Genomic DNA, 17023 nt, shown 5'->3' on the forward strand with positions numbered 1-17023 from the left:
CACTGCCATTCAATGCTGTTCTCTAAACAGTACATTCTAAGAAACTTATTCCTCAAATTAAGGCCTGTATTTGATATAGTAGACTTCTCTTGGCCAGAAATGCGCTCAGTGCCCGTGTTACACTACTTTTCATGTCATCCTTGCCTTACCCTTCATGTGCTATTTTCTTTTCATGGTACCAGAATTCCTCAATTTAATCTCCTTCATAGTCTCTGATTTTGATGTTACGTTTATTGCTAATCTCATTTCTGATCTTCCTCAGTACTTTAGTCATTCTTCGGTTGACTCTCAATTCATAGTGTTGCATGATGCAGTGGTCTAAATACATATATATTACTAGGAGAGACTGTGATTGTTACCTGGAAAGGCAGATGTAGACAATAGCTCCTATTACATGAGGGGCAAATTTTATGACAATCTTCCAAAAAATTCAAAAAGCTCAAATAGAAACTGCCTTGAAATGGATTTGAAGGAGTTTCCTACCAATAAATGAGGCATATAGTATCAAAACTGGCCAGGTCTCTGAAGACATATTTTTCAGTATGGTTGAAAAACCTCTAGCGACAAAACATCAGGGTCACAAATGTTTTCCTCTTGTAGTTACGTCCTTAATGGTTTAGTATTTAAGTTCTATTATTTTTTAATCTGATTCATAATGAACCCTTTTTCATTAATTTAAGTTTTGACTCTTGTGTAAAAAGTAGTTCAATGAAAATAAAGTGACATTGTAATTAATTTTTTATAGCAGTGAAAAAAGCATTTCAACATAAATTGGATAATAACATATCAAGAAGAACATTGCAAAACTGATGAGAATGTAAAATAGGATTTCTCTCGCTAAAAGTTTGTAGTTCACCTAGATTCAAACACATTAAAAAGAAAATGATATGCAACTAACCATGTTATTAGAATCATTTTTATGGTAGACACTGCTGACATATACTGAATAATACTGTTGTTTTAAGTCTTCAATTTTTCCTCATTTGGATTACAAAATTAGGCATTTCACATGAACCACTGATGCAGATTTTGGAGACAACATTGGAACTCTCATTACGAGTGCAAACTACTTTTATTGTTTCGTAAAACTGCAATGATTGAAGACCTTCCAGTGTTGGACCAAAGTGTTCCTGCAGGAGATTTTTATGCCCTTCTTTAGAGAGAGAGAGAGAGAGAGAGAGAGAGAGAGAGAGAGAGAGAGAGAGAGAGAGAGAGACGAAAGGCAGTAAGAGGAACGCCTTCCATCACAGTGTGAGATATCATATAAGTCAGTAATTTTCCTCATTTACACTGAGTTTTGTACTTGCCAATATAATTATTTTACATGGACAAAATTCTGTGCCTTCTCTGCTTCCTTCATGATAGTTATTTTGGTTTTAGCTAATGGAAAATGTAATTGAGAAGAAGGCTTGAGTACATCAGCAGCTTGTAATGTCCAGTCACTCAGCTCACAAGCTACATCCCGATGAAAAACAGTCCCATGATTAGACAGCATCTGTTCATATTCATCAGTATCTATAAATATGTCATACCTCGTAGCTTCTTTTTCAGCTCTGCCAGTACTTACTACTCTCAATTTTGTTGTTGTATTACACTTTGATGAGTCGCATGTCTGCTTTCTTGCGATTGATGTGTGGGTTTCATCTATCGATGTTTCCATTATGCAGCACAAGATAAGAAAGTCAATTCTTCAGGTCCTCACTCAGAACAGTATACATGCTACACTACACAATAATGACAAAGTACAGGCGCACAGGAAGTAGAGTTGCTTTTGCAGCAATTACAGTAAGAAGCCTGGGAATACGGAAATGAGTGCAAAGATTAGGGTTGCCAACAGACAAATGATATATTATGGCTTCAAAGAATATGCAGTGTAAGGAATTATTTTGCCTGCTGATATGAACACATTGTTGTGTACACAGAGAACATAAGATACCAGACAAAAATGCTGCAACTTAAAAGATTGTTACTCATTCCTTGACACGGCTGCAAGATTTGGGCCATTTTGTTACATGACCAAGAATTCAGTGCTTTGTAACACTAAGATATGGTTGAGTTTGAAGGATATTCTTGTTTCATGGATAATGACATACTTCTACTCTAAATTCATAACTTGAACTCATTTTTGTAAATTTTGTGACTTAGCTGCTCTTGATGCTACGAAGGTCATTCAGTAATTAAAGAGACAATAGGTCTGGGGAAAAAACTGTTTGTAGGGCAAGTCTGGTATTTTTATGGCTTTAACTTGGCATCATGCTGAAGGTTGTATGAATCATGCAAATTTTTACAAGTGGGTAGAGCAGTTCAAAAGTGGTCGCGACTCAGTGACTGACAATCACCGTTCTGGCCGACCAGTTGCAGTTTCAACTCTCTCACTTGAAAGTCGAATTGATGACAATATTTGTGCTGACCGCCGTGTGACTATGGAAATGGTTGTCGATAAGGTTCAACTTAGTACTGGTACAATTCATAACATTATCTGTAACAAGCTGAAGTATCGCAAACCATGTGCAAGATGCGTCCCAAAGGAGTTGACGTGGCTACACGAGGAAATGAGGTTGGGAGTGTGCACAGAACTAAAGGAATGTTATGAAAGAGAAGGTGAGCACTTCCTCAACAAAATTGTAACTTGTGATGAAAATAGGGTTCACTATGATGAGCCAGAATCAAAAAGACAAAGTGTGGAGTGGAAGCACACCATCTCACCTGTCAAGAAAAAATTCAAAACCTAAGCATCAGCAGGAAAAGTGATGACGACAATGTTAAACAAGGTGGAGCAAGCCACGAGACAGAGACGATGTGGATCTCAGAGGAGAGGTGTGACTCTCCATCAAGACAATGCTTGTCCTCATATTGCTCAACTAACCCGTGAAACTATTGTCAAAATGCGGTAGAAAGTACTGCCTCATCCACCTTACATCCTGATTTAGCACCTAGTGATTTCCATTTGTCTGGTGCACTCAAGGAGGCATTACGTGGCAAGTGGTTCCAGGGCAATGAGGACGTCAAAAAGTTTGCAGTAAATTGGTTCAAACATCAAGATAAAGAGTTCTTTGCAGCCAGAATAAAATAGCTTGTAGCCCATTGGAACAAGTGTATGAATGTTCAAGGTGATTGTGTTGAAAAGTAGAAAAAGTATTGTTTTGTAAAAATAAACGCTTTTTCCTCCAGACCAATCCGTCTCTTTAATTATTGAATGACCCTCGTTGAGGCCTCAAATGTTTTTATAATATTAAGGAACTCCTTTCAAAGGAGTAGAATAGCAACTATCAATAGTACTTAAATTTACCACCACAAAGTTATGACATGAAGTATTTGTTTCAAGAGAATGAATAAATAAATAAATAAATAACTCATTATACTGTTGTTTCCATTCAACAGGTGGTGCACTTCCTCCTTTCACTGAGAGTAGCAATCTCATCAGTGTATATTATCATTGATACCCATTCGCCCTCAATTTTAATCACACTCATAAACCTTTCTTTTATTTCCACGATTGTTTCTCATTGTCAAGATTGAACAGTACGAATGAAAGACTGCATCCTTTTTTACACCCATTTTAATCCGAACGCTTCATTCTTGCCCTTCCATTCTTAAGTGTTCCCTCTCGGTTCTTGTACGTATTGTATATTATCTGCCTTTCCCTGTAGCTTACTCCTGTTTTTATCGGAGTGTCAGGTATTTCACATAGTCAAACACTTTTTCCAGCTCAACAGACCCTATGAATGTGTCTTAAATTTTCGTTAGTCTCGGTTCTGTTATCAATCCCAACATCAGAACTGGCTCTCTGGTGCCCTTATCTTTCCTGAAGCAAAACTGATCACCGTCTAATAAATCTTCAATTTTCTTCCCCATTCTTTCGTATATTATTCCCATCAGCAACTCGGATGTGTGGACTGTTAATCTGATAGTGCAGAAGTTTCTTCCCTCACTGTCTTCGGGATTGTGCGGATGATAATTTTTAAAAAGTGCGACGACATGTCTCGAGATTCGTACATTCTACATACTAATTTGAATAGTCACCTGATAGTCACTTCCCCAATGATTTCAGAAATTCCAAAGGAAAGTTGTCTGTCACTTCTGCCTTTTGACTGCAAGTTATCCAAAGCACTATTAAACTCTGGAGGCCCTATGTGGACTCATGTTTCTCAGTCACACCACCAGACAAGTCCTCCCCCTCAGTGTACTCTTTCCACCTAACCACTCTCTTCTCTGCATTTAAAGCTGGAATTCCCATTGCACTCTTAATGGCGATGCCCTCGCTTTTAATTTCACCTAAGTTTTTTGTATGCTGAACCAGTTTTTTTGATGATCATTTCTTTTTTCAATTTCTTCACATTTTTCCAGCAGCCATTTCTCATTTTCGTCCTTGCACTTCCTATTTATTACTTTTCTGAGTTACTTATTTTTCTGTAATTTTTATTTTCCACCACTGTTTTGCGCTTTCTTCTTTCGTCGATCGATTGAAGTATATCCTCTATTTCCCCAGGTTCCAGACTTACCGTCTTGTGTTTGTCTGCTCGACTTCTGTGATTGCCCTTTCCTGAGATTTCCATTCTTCTTCAGTTGGAATGCCTGTTGTGGTAGTCATTATCACAGTACCTGTAGCCTCAGAGAACTTTAAATGCATCTCATCATTGTTCAGTACTTCAGTATCCCACTTCTTTGTAGATTGATTCTTCTGGAGAAGCCTCTTAAACTTCAGCATTCTCTTCATCATTACTAAATTGTGATCCCAGTGTATATCTGTACTGGGCATGTCATACTATCCAATATGTGATGTGGGAATCTCTGTCTAACCATGATGTAATCCAGCTGTGATCTTTCTGTGTATCCAGGCCTTTTCCAAGTACACTTTCTCCTACTCCAATTTTTGAATTACTGAATTTTGTTGCAGAACTCGGCTAGTCTTTCTACTTTCACATTCCTATTACCAAGCCTATATTCTCTCATAACTATCTTCTGTTTCTTCCAGTTCCAGTTTTTTCTGCTTCTTCCAATCTTCCAGTCCCCTATGATTATTAGATTATTGTCTCCTTTCACATACTGAATTACCTCCTGTTCATTGTCCTCGTATACTTCTCCATCTTCCGCTTGTGATCTCAGTTCTCTGTGGCATTGGTTTGCTGTTGATTCTGATGAGAACAACTAAATTCCTGATCTCTTTGCAGTACTCACTCTCTGCCTTACATGAACATCTAAATTTTCATACCTAGTCCAGAGGCTGTCATAAGTTATGTGGCAGGAATATAACTACTAGTCATTCGCTTTCCTTATCTAGTTGCAGATAGAGTGAGGAAAAAATGACTGTCTAAGTGTCTCCATACAAGCCCTAATTTCTCTTAACTTATCTTCACGGTACTTACTGTTGTGTCTAGACAAGACAGCCTAGACACAATGAGAGGAAGCCGAAAGGCACGCGCTACGCTCACGCAGATGGGCGTGAGGTCTGAAACAGGATACATAATGAATGCTATAAAGAAAAGTACGTAGCTTCTGGAATACTTAACTTTAATCCATCCTTTTGGTACATCTGGAGATTGTGGCGATACAAGTGAGACTCTTTAGATACATGCAATGTTACTAATGGCGCCTTGCTAGGTCGTAGCCATTGACTTAGCTGAAGGCTATTCTAACTATCGGCTCGGCAAAGGAGCGAGGCTTCGTCAGTGTAGTCGCTAGCAAAGTCGTCCGTACAACTGGGGCGAGTGCTAGTCCGTATCTCGAGACCTGCCTTGTGGTGGCGCTCGGTCTGCGATCACACAGTGGCGACACATGGGTCCAACATGTACTAATGGACCGCGGCCGATTTAAAGCTACCACCTAGCAAGTGTGGTGTCTGGCGGTGACACCACACTTACATAAAGTGTACATTCCCAGCAGCAGAATAGTTCTGCAGCCAACTTCAAATGCTGGTTCTTTAAAGTTTCTCAGCAGTGTTCCTTGAAAAGAACATCTCCTTTCCTCTGAGGTTCCCATTTGAGTTCCTGAAGCATTTTCATGATACTTAAATGTTGTTTGAACCTACCGGTAACAAATCTAGCAGCCTGTCTCTGAATTGTTTCAATGTCTTACTTTAAACTGACCTGGTGTGGATCCCAAACACTCAAGCAGTACTCAAGAATGGCTCGCACTAGTGTCCTATATATGATCTCCAATACAGATAAAGCACACTTTCCTAAAATTCTCCCAAGAAACCGAAGTTGACCATTCGCCTTCCCTACTACAATCCTTACGTGCTCCTTCCATTTCACAGTACTTTGCAACATTACGCTTAGGTACATAATGCCATTTATAACAACTACAGTATTATGAAAAGGATAGATTGCCACTCAGCATATAGTGGAAATGTTGAGTCACAGACAGGCACAGCAAAAAGACTGCTAAACAAGTAGGTTTTCAGCCAAGAAGCCTTCTCCTGAATTAGACAAGAGACACATTCACGCAAATGCGACTCTCACATTGTGTCTAATTCAGAAGAATGGTTTTTGACCAAAAGTTTACTTGTCTAGTAGTCTTTTTGTTGTTCCTGTATGCGGCTCAACATTTCCACTATATGGTGAGTAGCATTCCATTCTTTACCTAACATTGTCATTATTCCACCCTGGATTTTCCATTGTTTTATTTTTAACAACTCCTACTTACATTAAACTGTTTGATGCTGCTGTTAATGTTACCCTATATTCATCTGACCAGAAATTCATATCTCCTTTCCGTTGTAGTCCAGTGACTCCCACTATTTCAAACTGAGCCTTTGCATTTCCCTTTTCAGATTTTCTAGTTTCCATACCATGTTCAAAGATCTAATAATGCACACTCTGTCTGATAGTTTGTTACCCTTTCATTCTTTATTCAGCCTTTTTCTCGTGGTTACCTCTCCCTTTGGATATGAATGGGGGACTAATCAGTAATCTTTTGCCAATGGAGAGATCATTGTGACTACTTTTCCATTACAGACCACATGTCCTTTGGACACAAATTGTGTGTAACTGTTTATACTTGGAGTCTTCAGGTGCTATTGTGCTGATGATTTTTATTCAAACTTTAAGTAGTGGCTGGGTTTGCACCTGGGATCCAGAATGTTTTGATTACTAGTCAAAGATGCTACCCCTAGACCGTGGGGCTGAAATAAAACCATTGTAAATAGATTGCTTTATCAATTTATAAATGTATACCTGGTTTCACTCAGGCACATGCATCACCTTTGATTCTGGTAACACTTCATTTTTTTTTGTTCTCATTTGTAGCCACTTTTAAGAAGTGTATAGTAAGACTGTGTGTGGAGGGTTGATATGGTGGGGCAAATGAGGATAGGAGGAAAAATGGAACAGCTGAAGGCCTATGTTTTTTCTGTAAATATAACAGCTGTAATTAACTGTATTACCCTCAATTTCATGTGTATACACACATTTATTTGTTTAGCATAGTGAATATTTTTAGTGCCACTTTGACGGTCACTGTTGATAGGATATTTTACAAAATGTCAATTTTCGTTGACATTGTTTAACAATTTGAGCCATCTTATCAAATTTGGTACACAAATTTTTCTTCATAAGCAGTAAAATGCAAATGTATAACCAAAATAGGAAATATGAACAAAAGATTACTAACAAATTCCCATTTTTTGCAGGTATTAAAGGTAACTAGCTGGGTCGAATCGCTCCAGCGACTTCTGGGAGATCAGAAACCGTCCATGAGGCTTCGTGGCTGTGCAATAGTGGCATCGCTTGTCGAATCATCCAAGGAAATAGCTGAGAAGGCAAGTTTTTCTGTTTGTTGCCACCGAGAGTGGTTATCCGTACTGTATAAAATTCTGAGGCAGAATTTCTGACCCATACTTAGGTTCAGGACAAATGTCGGTACTGGTGACAGATACATAAAAGTGACACAGTACATACATTTTGGAACTTTTAAAAACTTTGTTGGGGAGAAGAGAGGGAGAATTTTATAAAGAAATGACAGGTCACTCAGAACCCTGCGTGAGAGTGACCCACTTTTGAGGGTAAGGGGAGACAAAGATATGCCCGTCTTTGTCTCTATATGTGTCTGTCGGCAGTAATAATAATTCTCCTAAGAGTATTCTGGGTAGCAAAACTGTGAAAATCTTTATATGAGCATATTCTTGATACATTAGTTATTAATCAGTCTTCAATCTCAACTCTTGATATAAATTGTAGGTAGTACATGTAACTGTGATCATTTATTATGTATCGGACTACAGATATCTGTTCAGAGTGTAGACTTAATTCATGACTGATGTTAAGGCATCTGTTGGTGAATTCTGACAGCTGCATGCTGCCTCAGGACTACCTCAAACAAATAATACAACACAAAATAAATATTTGTACTAATGTGTAATATTAGATTGGTGAATAAGTTTGTAGTTTTTTCCGTGTGTTTAATAAACACACATAACAGAGACTTTAGTCATCAATGATATATTCTCCTTCACTGTTTATAACAGTCTGCCAATGCTGGGGTAACTTTTAATTCTGCGACAGTACAAATCACGTAGTCTTGAGTTGAAGAACTCGTTGAGCCATGTACGGAGTGAAATTTCATCCGGAAAGGAAGTTCCTTGAAGGTTTTTTGATAGAGACCAGAAAAGGTGAAAATCTGAGGGTGCAAGATCAGATGAATAAGGTGGGTGCATAATGACTCCCCAACCCAACTCCTGATAGTGTTTTTCTTCAGTCTAGCAGAAGGCGGGTGGCTGTTATCGTGGAGCAGCATCTTTTCACACCCTCTTCCTGGTCACTGTTCTCAGATTGCGTGTGCGACACATCTCAGTTGTTGACAATAAATGTCAGCAGTGACGGTTACACCTCAGCGAAGCAATTCGTAGCACACGACACTGTCGCTGTTCCTCCAGATGCATAACATTATCTTATGTGGATGTTTCCAGGTCTTTGTACTGGAAGTAGCTGCTTTATTTGATTCATTCTTTTCCTTATGTGAGCATAAAGACACCATTTCTCATCACCAATAATGGTACAGGATAGGAATGCTCGGTGTGGTTCACGAGCCAATTGACGACGAGCAACCAGAGATGCACATGTGACCACCTGCTGATTTTTTTTGTTTTTAGCTTAGAGCGTGCAGTATCTATGACCCAATATTTGAGTCTTCCCCACTGTGTGCCAATGTTGCGCAATGGTGAAATGATCACAGTTCATCACATTTGCCAGTTCTCGAGTACATTGATGTGGATCATCGTGGATTAATGTCTTTAAATGATCCTCATCAAACCTCGAAGTCTTCCTGAACGTGGAGAGTCACTAACGTCAAAACAATCCTCCTTAAAACGAGAAAAACATCTTCTTGCCGTGCTCTGTCCAGTGTGGCATTATCCTCTTACATGGCACAGATGTTTCTGGTTGTCGTCACTGCTGTCACTATTGAACTCAAACAGAAGAATATGCCAGACGTGTTCTGGTTTCTCCGCTTGGCACTCCACTTTCTAGCATCCACAGAATCACTTAATATCTCCAAATGACAAAATGACAATATGTAAACTCAAATAGCAACAATGAACTACAGTATGTAAACTCAAATGTCAATAGTGAACTGCAATTAAAAAAAGACCATCTATAAATAAACCCATAGCAATCGGAATACCAAATGTAAAACAAAAACATTATGAACTTACGGACCAACCTAATATTATATGATGCACCTGCATATTATTTAAATGGTGGAAGTCTTAACTCTTTGGAGACAGGCCACTTAGAAGAATAAAGGGTCTACACTTCATTCATCATAAGAATAAACCTGATGTAAACAAACACAAGTGTGATGATTGGTCAGCAGCCGTAACTGTCACACACAGGTGTTGTTCCGCTATTAGAAGTAGGTCCAACTTATGTATTAGATATCTTGTCACTATGTCATTCTGAGGTATTTAATGGCCATCAACATTTTTGTTAATCATACTTGAGCTGCATAATTTTTACTTCAAAAATTGTGTACAGTCACAGTCTCTGTAAACACTACTTGTGCTCTGACTGTCTCGCTGTTAATATGTACTGTGAAAATTGAATGACACTGCTTCTGGCTTCATTGTGAAATGTGCATGGAACACCATTCATGTTGAGAAACAAGTTGTTCTTAATGTTTTTCACAAGCCAGCAGAGAAAAATCTGCTCTAACATTTTTTGAGAAACACCATGTAATAAGTAAAAGATCATATTCTAATTATATGTGTGGCGCAATGGGTAGCACTGTACAATGAAAATGATGTACGGTTACGGACGACGGTTCGAATCTCGGTGTGGTCTATTATTTTTTTCCAGTTTGAAAACCTAGATCATTTAAATATGAAATTCATCAAATATACATTAATTAACTCATACTCGACCATCATTTTTCAAGAAAAATACACGTCTTCTACTGTCTAATTACATATTGCATGAGAAATTCCAGTTTTCGTTGCCTATATAAATTCGTAATTATCGATATTGTATAAAAGATTGTTAAAGGTTGCTGAAGTTAAGAAAACATTACACAATCATATGTTTTTGAAGAAAAATGAAAAATCAAATCCTCTTTATTTGAATATGCCCATTGTTTTGTAGGAAAGATGTGGTCTCTCATGAGCAGAATGATAAGTGGCGTAAAAACACAGAAAACAATCATTTGCACAGTGTCGAGTACACTGTACAAATGCCGCATTTTTACAGTTGTCACCGCATCCCTGCTGTCTGAACTCAATAGAACTGATCTAGAACCAAATTAAGGGATTTGTCACGAGAAATGACGAGATATTTAAGCTGTCAAACATACTGCAGCTAATGCATGAAGCTTCAGGTCATTGCCAAACAAGGGCAAAATGCAAAGCAGCGTATCATGAAATAGGAGGAGGAAATGTGGCCTCTTTGGTGGCTTGAGATTCTGTTGCTGATCGTCTCATTATCAACATAGCAGTACTGAAATGTATTCCCCAGAGTCTGGTGTGGAAGTAGTTCAGAGATTACCAAATGACTGACTGTAATATTTTCAGTGGCTTCAATATTTAACTATTAAGGGAAATCAGTAGTATGCTTTTATGCCACGCATAGCTCATGCAGAAAAATTAGCAGTGTTAAAGTAAGAAATTTTCATCACTTTTTTTTTAATTACAGTACTGGGTTACCTAAGATCTAGCACATGTTATGTTTTCTGTCAGGTCACCTAAGAAGTTTATTGCCTGAGTTTTGCCATACATAATTTCTTTCTGTTTAAAAATTAAATGACATTCAAAGCTGTATTGTTCTCTGCCATCTCTTTTTACTTCCTTACAGCGACTGTGCGGGCTAGTCGGATCACTTGCCCGGCCAGTGCTGTCCCAGTTCAATGTGCCAGGAAAGCTGTCGACCTGTACTGTCGCCGAGTTGACATATGCGTAGTGCACAGCATAAAATGTATCGTCATTATCTTATTCGACTATACTCGAGACAGCTCGGTTTCTAGTCCGTGTGAAACAAAATCCAATGAGGTTCCAGCAAATGCGGAAGAATAAGTAGTGTAATGTTCATGTGCGGTTTATTCTTATGATGAAAGGGGTATAGGAAACTGGTGATTTATGCCATTATTTAAAGCGTTACTGGCGCATCTGTAATTTATGTGTCTTCGAGAGTGATACATACTAAAAAAGGGCCAAACTTCGAGATTTATTTGTGATATTTACTTTAGTTCATTGATAGATTACAAATTTTAAAATAATGATGACAGAGAGTATAATTATTCTCCAAAGAAGAGAGTGTGAGGTGAGTTACTGAGCAATTTCGTCTTCTCGAGCTTCTGATATTTCTCACTCACTTGACAGATGTGATGCATTTGTAGTGGAACTACAGCAAATTGAGAAACCTAATGAGTACACGGGCAAAATTACTTCAGTGCAATCGTATTTACTCGGCCATTCGCGACAGCAGGCGTTACTTTTACTGGTGTTCCTTTCAAAATAATTTTAGAGATTGAAAACGGAAGACATCCCTAGTCAAGAGGCAGATTAAGAGACGTCTGTAGATTGTTCTCGTACGACACGTGTCCAGTTTTCGAACGACAGGCGAGTCGAGTGTCGAGGAATTGACGGCCCAATCTATACTCGGGCACGGTCTTCTTAAAACAAAGTTGTGACTCAAGCTATGCTCGTGCTCGGTCTCAAAAGTGTTAACATAAAGCTAATTACTGACAGATTTATTAATTTATAGGCGACAAAGGTACAGAAAACTTTGGGCCCCTGGCACTCGTCGGAAAAATTCCAAATTTAATTCTGCAAAAATCCTGTACCCTCACTCTCCTAAAGGTAAATACTGATCAGCAGTTCTGCTACATAGTTTTATACTTTTTTTTGACAGAATTTTTCTTTTCACACAATTACCCATAATGTATTCTTTTTGTGTGAAAAAGTTTGTCCATTATAGTGCATTTGTATGTTCTGTGCTACACATGTCTACATGTATCATTTGAAACATAGTATTTGCATCACTGTTGAGCAGGTAAATTAATTGTTTGATCCATTTTCATCAGGTCACTTTAGTCTCAGAAAGCAGTACGAGTAATTTTGACAACAGTTCCAAATCATATCTAATTAGCAAACAGTTATCTACAGGAATACGAAATTGCGAATGCTGGTGAGCATTTCGGGACTCCGTAGCTGCATTAGTGGTTCTTCGTGGGAGCAAACTGTGTAACAGCACCAGATATTTCATTCTCCTCTTGTCTTTCAAGCAAGGCCATAGCTTACGGTAGAGTTCAAGTGTGGCACAGACCCCACAAAGCCGTGAGCCCGATTTGCTGACGAGGCACTCTTCGAGCTGGTGGTGGCTCCACGATGGTGCGGGCTGTGTGTACGTGTATCATTGACTGGAAGTGGTTACGTTCAGCTACTCGGAGACCATTTTCAGCCATACGTGGAATTCGTGTTCCCAAACAGTGATGGAATTTTTATGGGATTACAGTGAGCCGTGTCACCAAGTCGCAAAGCATTCTGGTACGAACTGCCGGAGTTGGCAGTCGTGTGTGCATGAGGTGTTCTTGCTTGTGTGAATGAATGGTGTGTGTTTCTCTTTCTTCTTCTGATGAAGGATGTGGCCAAAACATTGTAAGTGTCTTTTAATTGTCCCTGTCTGCAACTTAACATTAACGTATTAGATTAACGTGATACCGAGAGCCGGCCAGAAACAAAGTCCGTACGAGTCCACGATCGCATGCGAGAGGTATCGTAAGATAGCAGCCGGTGCACTGAATGTTTAATGAATACAACTCCGAGAGAGTGTGATAAATCTGCGTTGGGGAACACAGTTAACTGCTGCGGGCGGGCGCGGATACCGGCACGTGACATGAGGTTCAGAGGTGTGGTGCAGGACGAGGGCCCACATGCAGTGAGTGCTCGTCGGTCATGGAACCGCCATTGGTGAAGGCTGCGAGTGCAGTCAATCTCTGACAGCTGTGGCAATTCTTTATTGTTGTCAGAGTCAAGTTTCAGAAGAAAACTGTCACGATTTTTGTTGTCTGACCGTATGACGTGCATAACCAAACTGTGTATGGTGTGATGTGTACCTTACTATATACTGGACTAATGCAGTGCAGTAAGAATATAAAGGTTGTAAACCTAGTAAAGTGAATTCGTCTTTTTTCCAATTTGAAGGACTTCTGGCACCCTTGTTGACCAGTACTTCGTGAACTGTCCGTGTTTAATCATTTAATGTTGCTTATATGATCTGAGTGCATTGTGGCTCCTTGACTGAATTTGTAACTGTTGTTTTACATTTCTTTTTGAGTGTATCTCTTTAGTTTATATGCGTTTACTGCTTCATAAAGAGCATTCAGAAATTCCCGTTACAGACTTTTAGGACCTGTAGAGGGGTGTGAGTACATATCATTTTGAATAGGAACTCACATTCAGAAATGTACCATTTCCAATTTACAACAGTTTCAATTTGGGTGTTTTACTCGTGTGTGCATGAGGTGTTCTTGCTTGTGTGAACGAATGGTGTGTGTTTCTCTTTCTTCTTCTGATGAAGGATGTGGCCAACACATTGTAAGTGTCTTTTAATTGTCCCTGTCTGCAACTTAACATTAACGTATTAGATTAACGTGATACCGAGAGCCGACCAGAAACAAAGTCCGTACGAGTCCACGATCGCATGCGAGAGGTATTGTAAGATAGCAACCGGTTTGCTTAAGAAATCTAATTAGGTGTGATGCAGTACAATTATTAGGTAACAATTTGAAAGGAAGTATAACGAAACATCCATTTATCACTTATGCATATTTGTTTGTATTAACACTTAAACATTATGTGTGCATTATTCCAGAAGAAAAAAGAACCCAGCATACTGTACATACAGTACAGTACTGATGCATTACAACAGCGGTTCAATGTGGCAAGCACTAACATTGTTATAGACTTTATACCTATGAAGCATGTTCTGGTACACACTCTCCATCCCACCTGTTGGCTCTTCATTTTCTACTCCAACGACCAGCAGATCTCCCTCTGCCTCTAAAGGAGTCTCGTAAATTAAACTTTGCATATGATCCCTCAAGAAGTAGGAGTTAAATCCAGCAATCATAGCGGCCGTGCGGTTGGACCCATCTCGGCCTATCTATCTTTCATCATATCATCTGCTGAGATGTCTCTGAACCACAGTTGAGAAGTGAGTTCGTTCACCATCGTGCTGAAACCGCGTTTCCTGACAGACATTCAGGTGACCGTCTGACGTAGTACACGTCATCCTGTCTACCCTACTGCATATCAGGACAAGCAACTCTGAGACTTTTGTCTATCCCTCAGCAGACGTGGACACATTACACATAAGAATTGAAACCCTCGTAGAACGGAAATGGTACTTTTCTGGATGTCGGTTCCTATTCAAAATATTATGCACTCACCGCTCTCTGCGAGTCTTAGAAGTTTGTAACGGGAATTTCCAAACACCCCATATTCGCAGAAAGCGCTAGGTTCTCTAAATTTCTGTACGCGAAATGAGCAGCTCGAATGTGGGTTTTCATTGTAATTTGACAGGTAGTGGAGACAACATTGCTGGAGGTGCTGATGGCTTTCTCACAACTGGAAGGAGACTACGGAGCGGGCAACACCGAGGAGGGAAAGAAAGTGCGAGCCGTCGCCACGGACGCACTCAAGACCATCGAGAACTGGGGCCTCATCAGGAAGCCCGTCAGCGAGAGGGACGTGGGAGGCGAACCCCCGGAAGAAGACGACTGAGTGGGCTGTGATACCGACAGGGTTGCTACTGATCTGACTCTGCCGCTACAGATTCTTTTGACATTGAGGATGCAAATAATAATAATATTGTAGTCACAGAAGTTGAAGGCAAATAGAAGGCACACAGCAGACTGACAAATTGAGTTATGTAGAAATGTCCACTTCATTTCCACATGGGACATACAATAGAATATTCCACTGTTGTTGTTTTTGTTGTTATTCATAACCCAGAAAGTTGGTTTAATGCAGTACTCCATTCCTGATCACTCGCCTATACTCTTCATTTGAACACAACCATCACATCCTGCTGCATTGACAGTTTATCTGCCTCGTACATTCACATCTAGGCCTTCCTTCAACTATGAGTGGTAGTCATAAAGTTATTGTCGATAACTGTTCACAGAGTCATCGTAAAGTTTTACTTATCTCTCAAAAAAAGTTACTGATAAGAAATTAATTTCTTTTTTTGTTTAATTGGAAGTACATATCTGCAGCTCTAGCACACATTGAAATGGCGCAACCCAGTGATAAAGAGGAGATAAGCTGTGCCATTTTATTTTGCACCTCTAGCCGGGTGTTACAGTTCTGTGATACAGGGATTTGAACATGTATGAGGAATGCAGACTGGACCCACAATCAACTGAACAAACAAAGAAATTAATTTGAATGAGGACGCCATCGGAAGTTGTGTGCATCGTGATCACCAAACCTGTATTAATAACAAGAGGTTATTGGTCATTGACATAGAAATCTTTATTTCTGTTGCACTTCTATTTCAATCACTGTCTGACCGTCATCAGTGTTGTATGTGGAACAAGAGTAAAATAATTAGACTGCACTATAGCATACTACACCTGCCCAACTAAATGCGTAAGAACATACAGGAGAGATTGTTTGCATCAACATACTTGGTATTAAATCCCTGTGGACTCATAAATGCAAGCAGTAAAATTACAGTGTCTGCACATATCAATGAAGAGTACTTGTCAGACCAAAAGGTACAAATGCAACTGGGATAGCTGCTTATGGGGACCTACGAAGGTATGCTCATTGCAATACTTGGATGCAGCAGTGCCCTCTTTAATGACCATTATTATAGAATCTTTTATTAGTAAAATCAGAAGACATAGTGAAATTTAGTATGTAATCCGTGCACACAACCGGAACCTTCACTGTAATAATTTCTAGGATTAATAATAGAATCATAAAAATGACAGTGCTCACTCTCTGGCATGTGTTTTCAGGAATCGTGTCCCAACGTATGAGGTATAGTATGAACCAGGCTAGAATATAGTATTGCACCCATTATATTAATGTAATGTTGAAATAATTCCAGCTAAACCGAAAGAATTGTGTTACACTGTTATGCCCTTTGACATTAATTTTTATACTTGCACAGTTCCAAATTCCTGTTTGACAGAGAACGTTTAAAATACAATTTAGGTATAAAAATACACATTGTGTAAAAACTTTTATAAAACCAAATTACAAATTTGTCAGAACTTATATTTAGGTAGAGCTACTGTACACACATCCTTTGGCATTAATTTTGACACTCATATACTTTTGAATGACTTACAAAAACCATGTAGATATAAACATATATACACCATCTAAAAGCTTTTAAAACAAGCATAGAAAATTCTAACAATCATAGTTACGTAAAGTGACGTTGAGATCATCTATTTCTGTAAGCCGCTCTTGTTGTTTGAACCTGAAGCATTATTATTCCCTTTTACTGCAATTGAGACTTAATCTGCAATAGAACATTACAGCTTGTTGTTATGAAATGTTTCTTATCCAAACATAAAAGGA

General features: G+C 39.0%; 1 protein-coding gene across 1 annotated transcript in view; it reads left to right on the forward strand.

Annotated features, from left to right (window-relative positions):
- The window catches only part of LOC124552544 (protein unc-45 homolog B), a 100887-nt gene extending 84403 nt beyond the window's left edge, over positions 1–16484 (forward strand). Inside the window, exons 14-15 of the mRNA XM_047126861.1 lie at positions 7631–7759; positions 15008–16484. Coding sequence (XP_046982817.1) covers positions 7631–7759; positions 15008–15208 — 330 coding nt within the window. The 3' untranslated portion in view covers positions 15209–16484. The remainder of the gene's footprint in view (positions 1–7630; positions 7760–15007) is intronic.
- The last annotated feature ends 539 nt before the right edge of the window (positions 16485–17023 follow it).

The sequence above is a fragment of the Schistocerca americana genome, chromosome 10 (assembly GCF_021461395.2).
Source record: "Schistocerca americana isolate TAMUIC-IGC-003095 chromosome 10, iqSchAmer2.1, whole genome shotgun sequence".
NCBI classification, from domain to species: domain Eukaryota; kingdom Metazoa; phylum Arthropoda; class Insecta; order Orthoptera; family Acrididae; genus Schistocerca; species Schistocerca americana.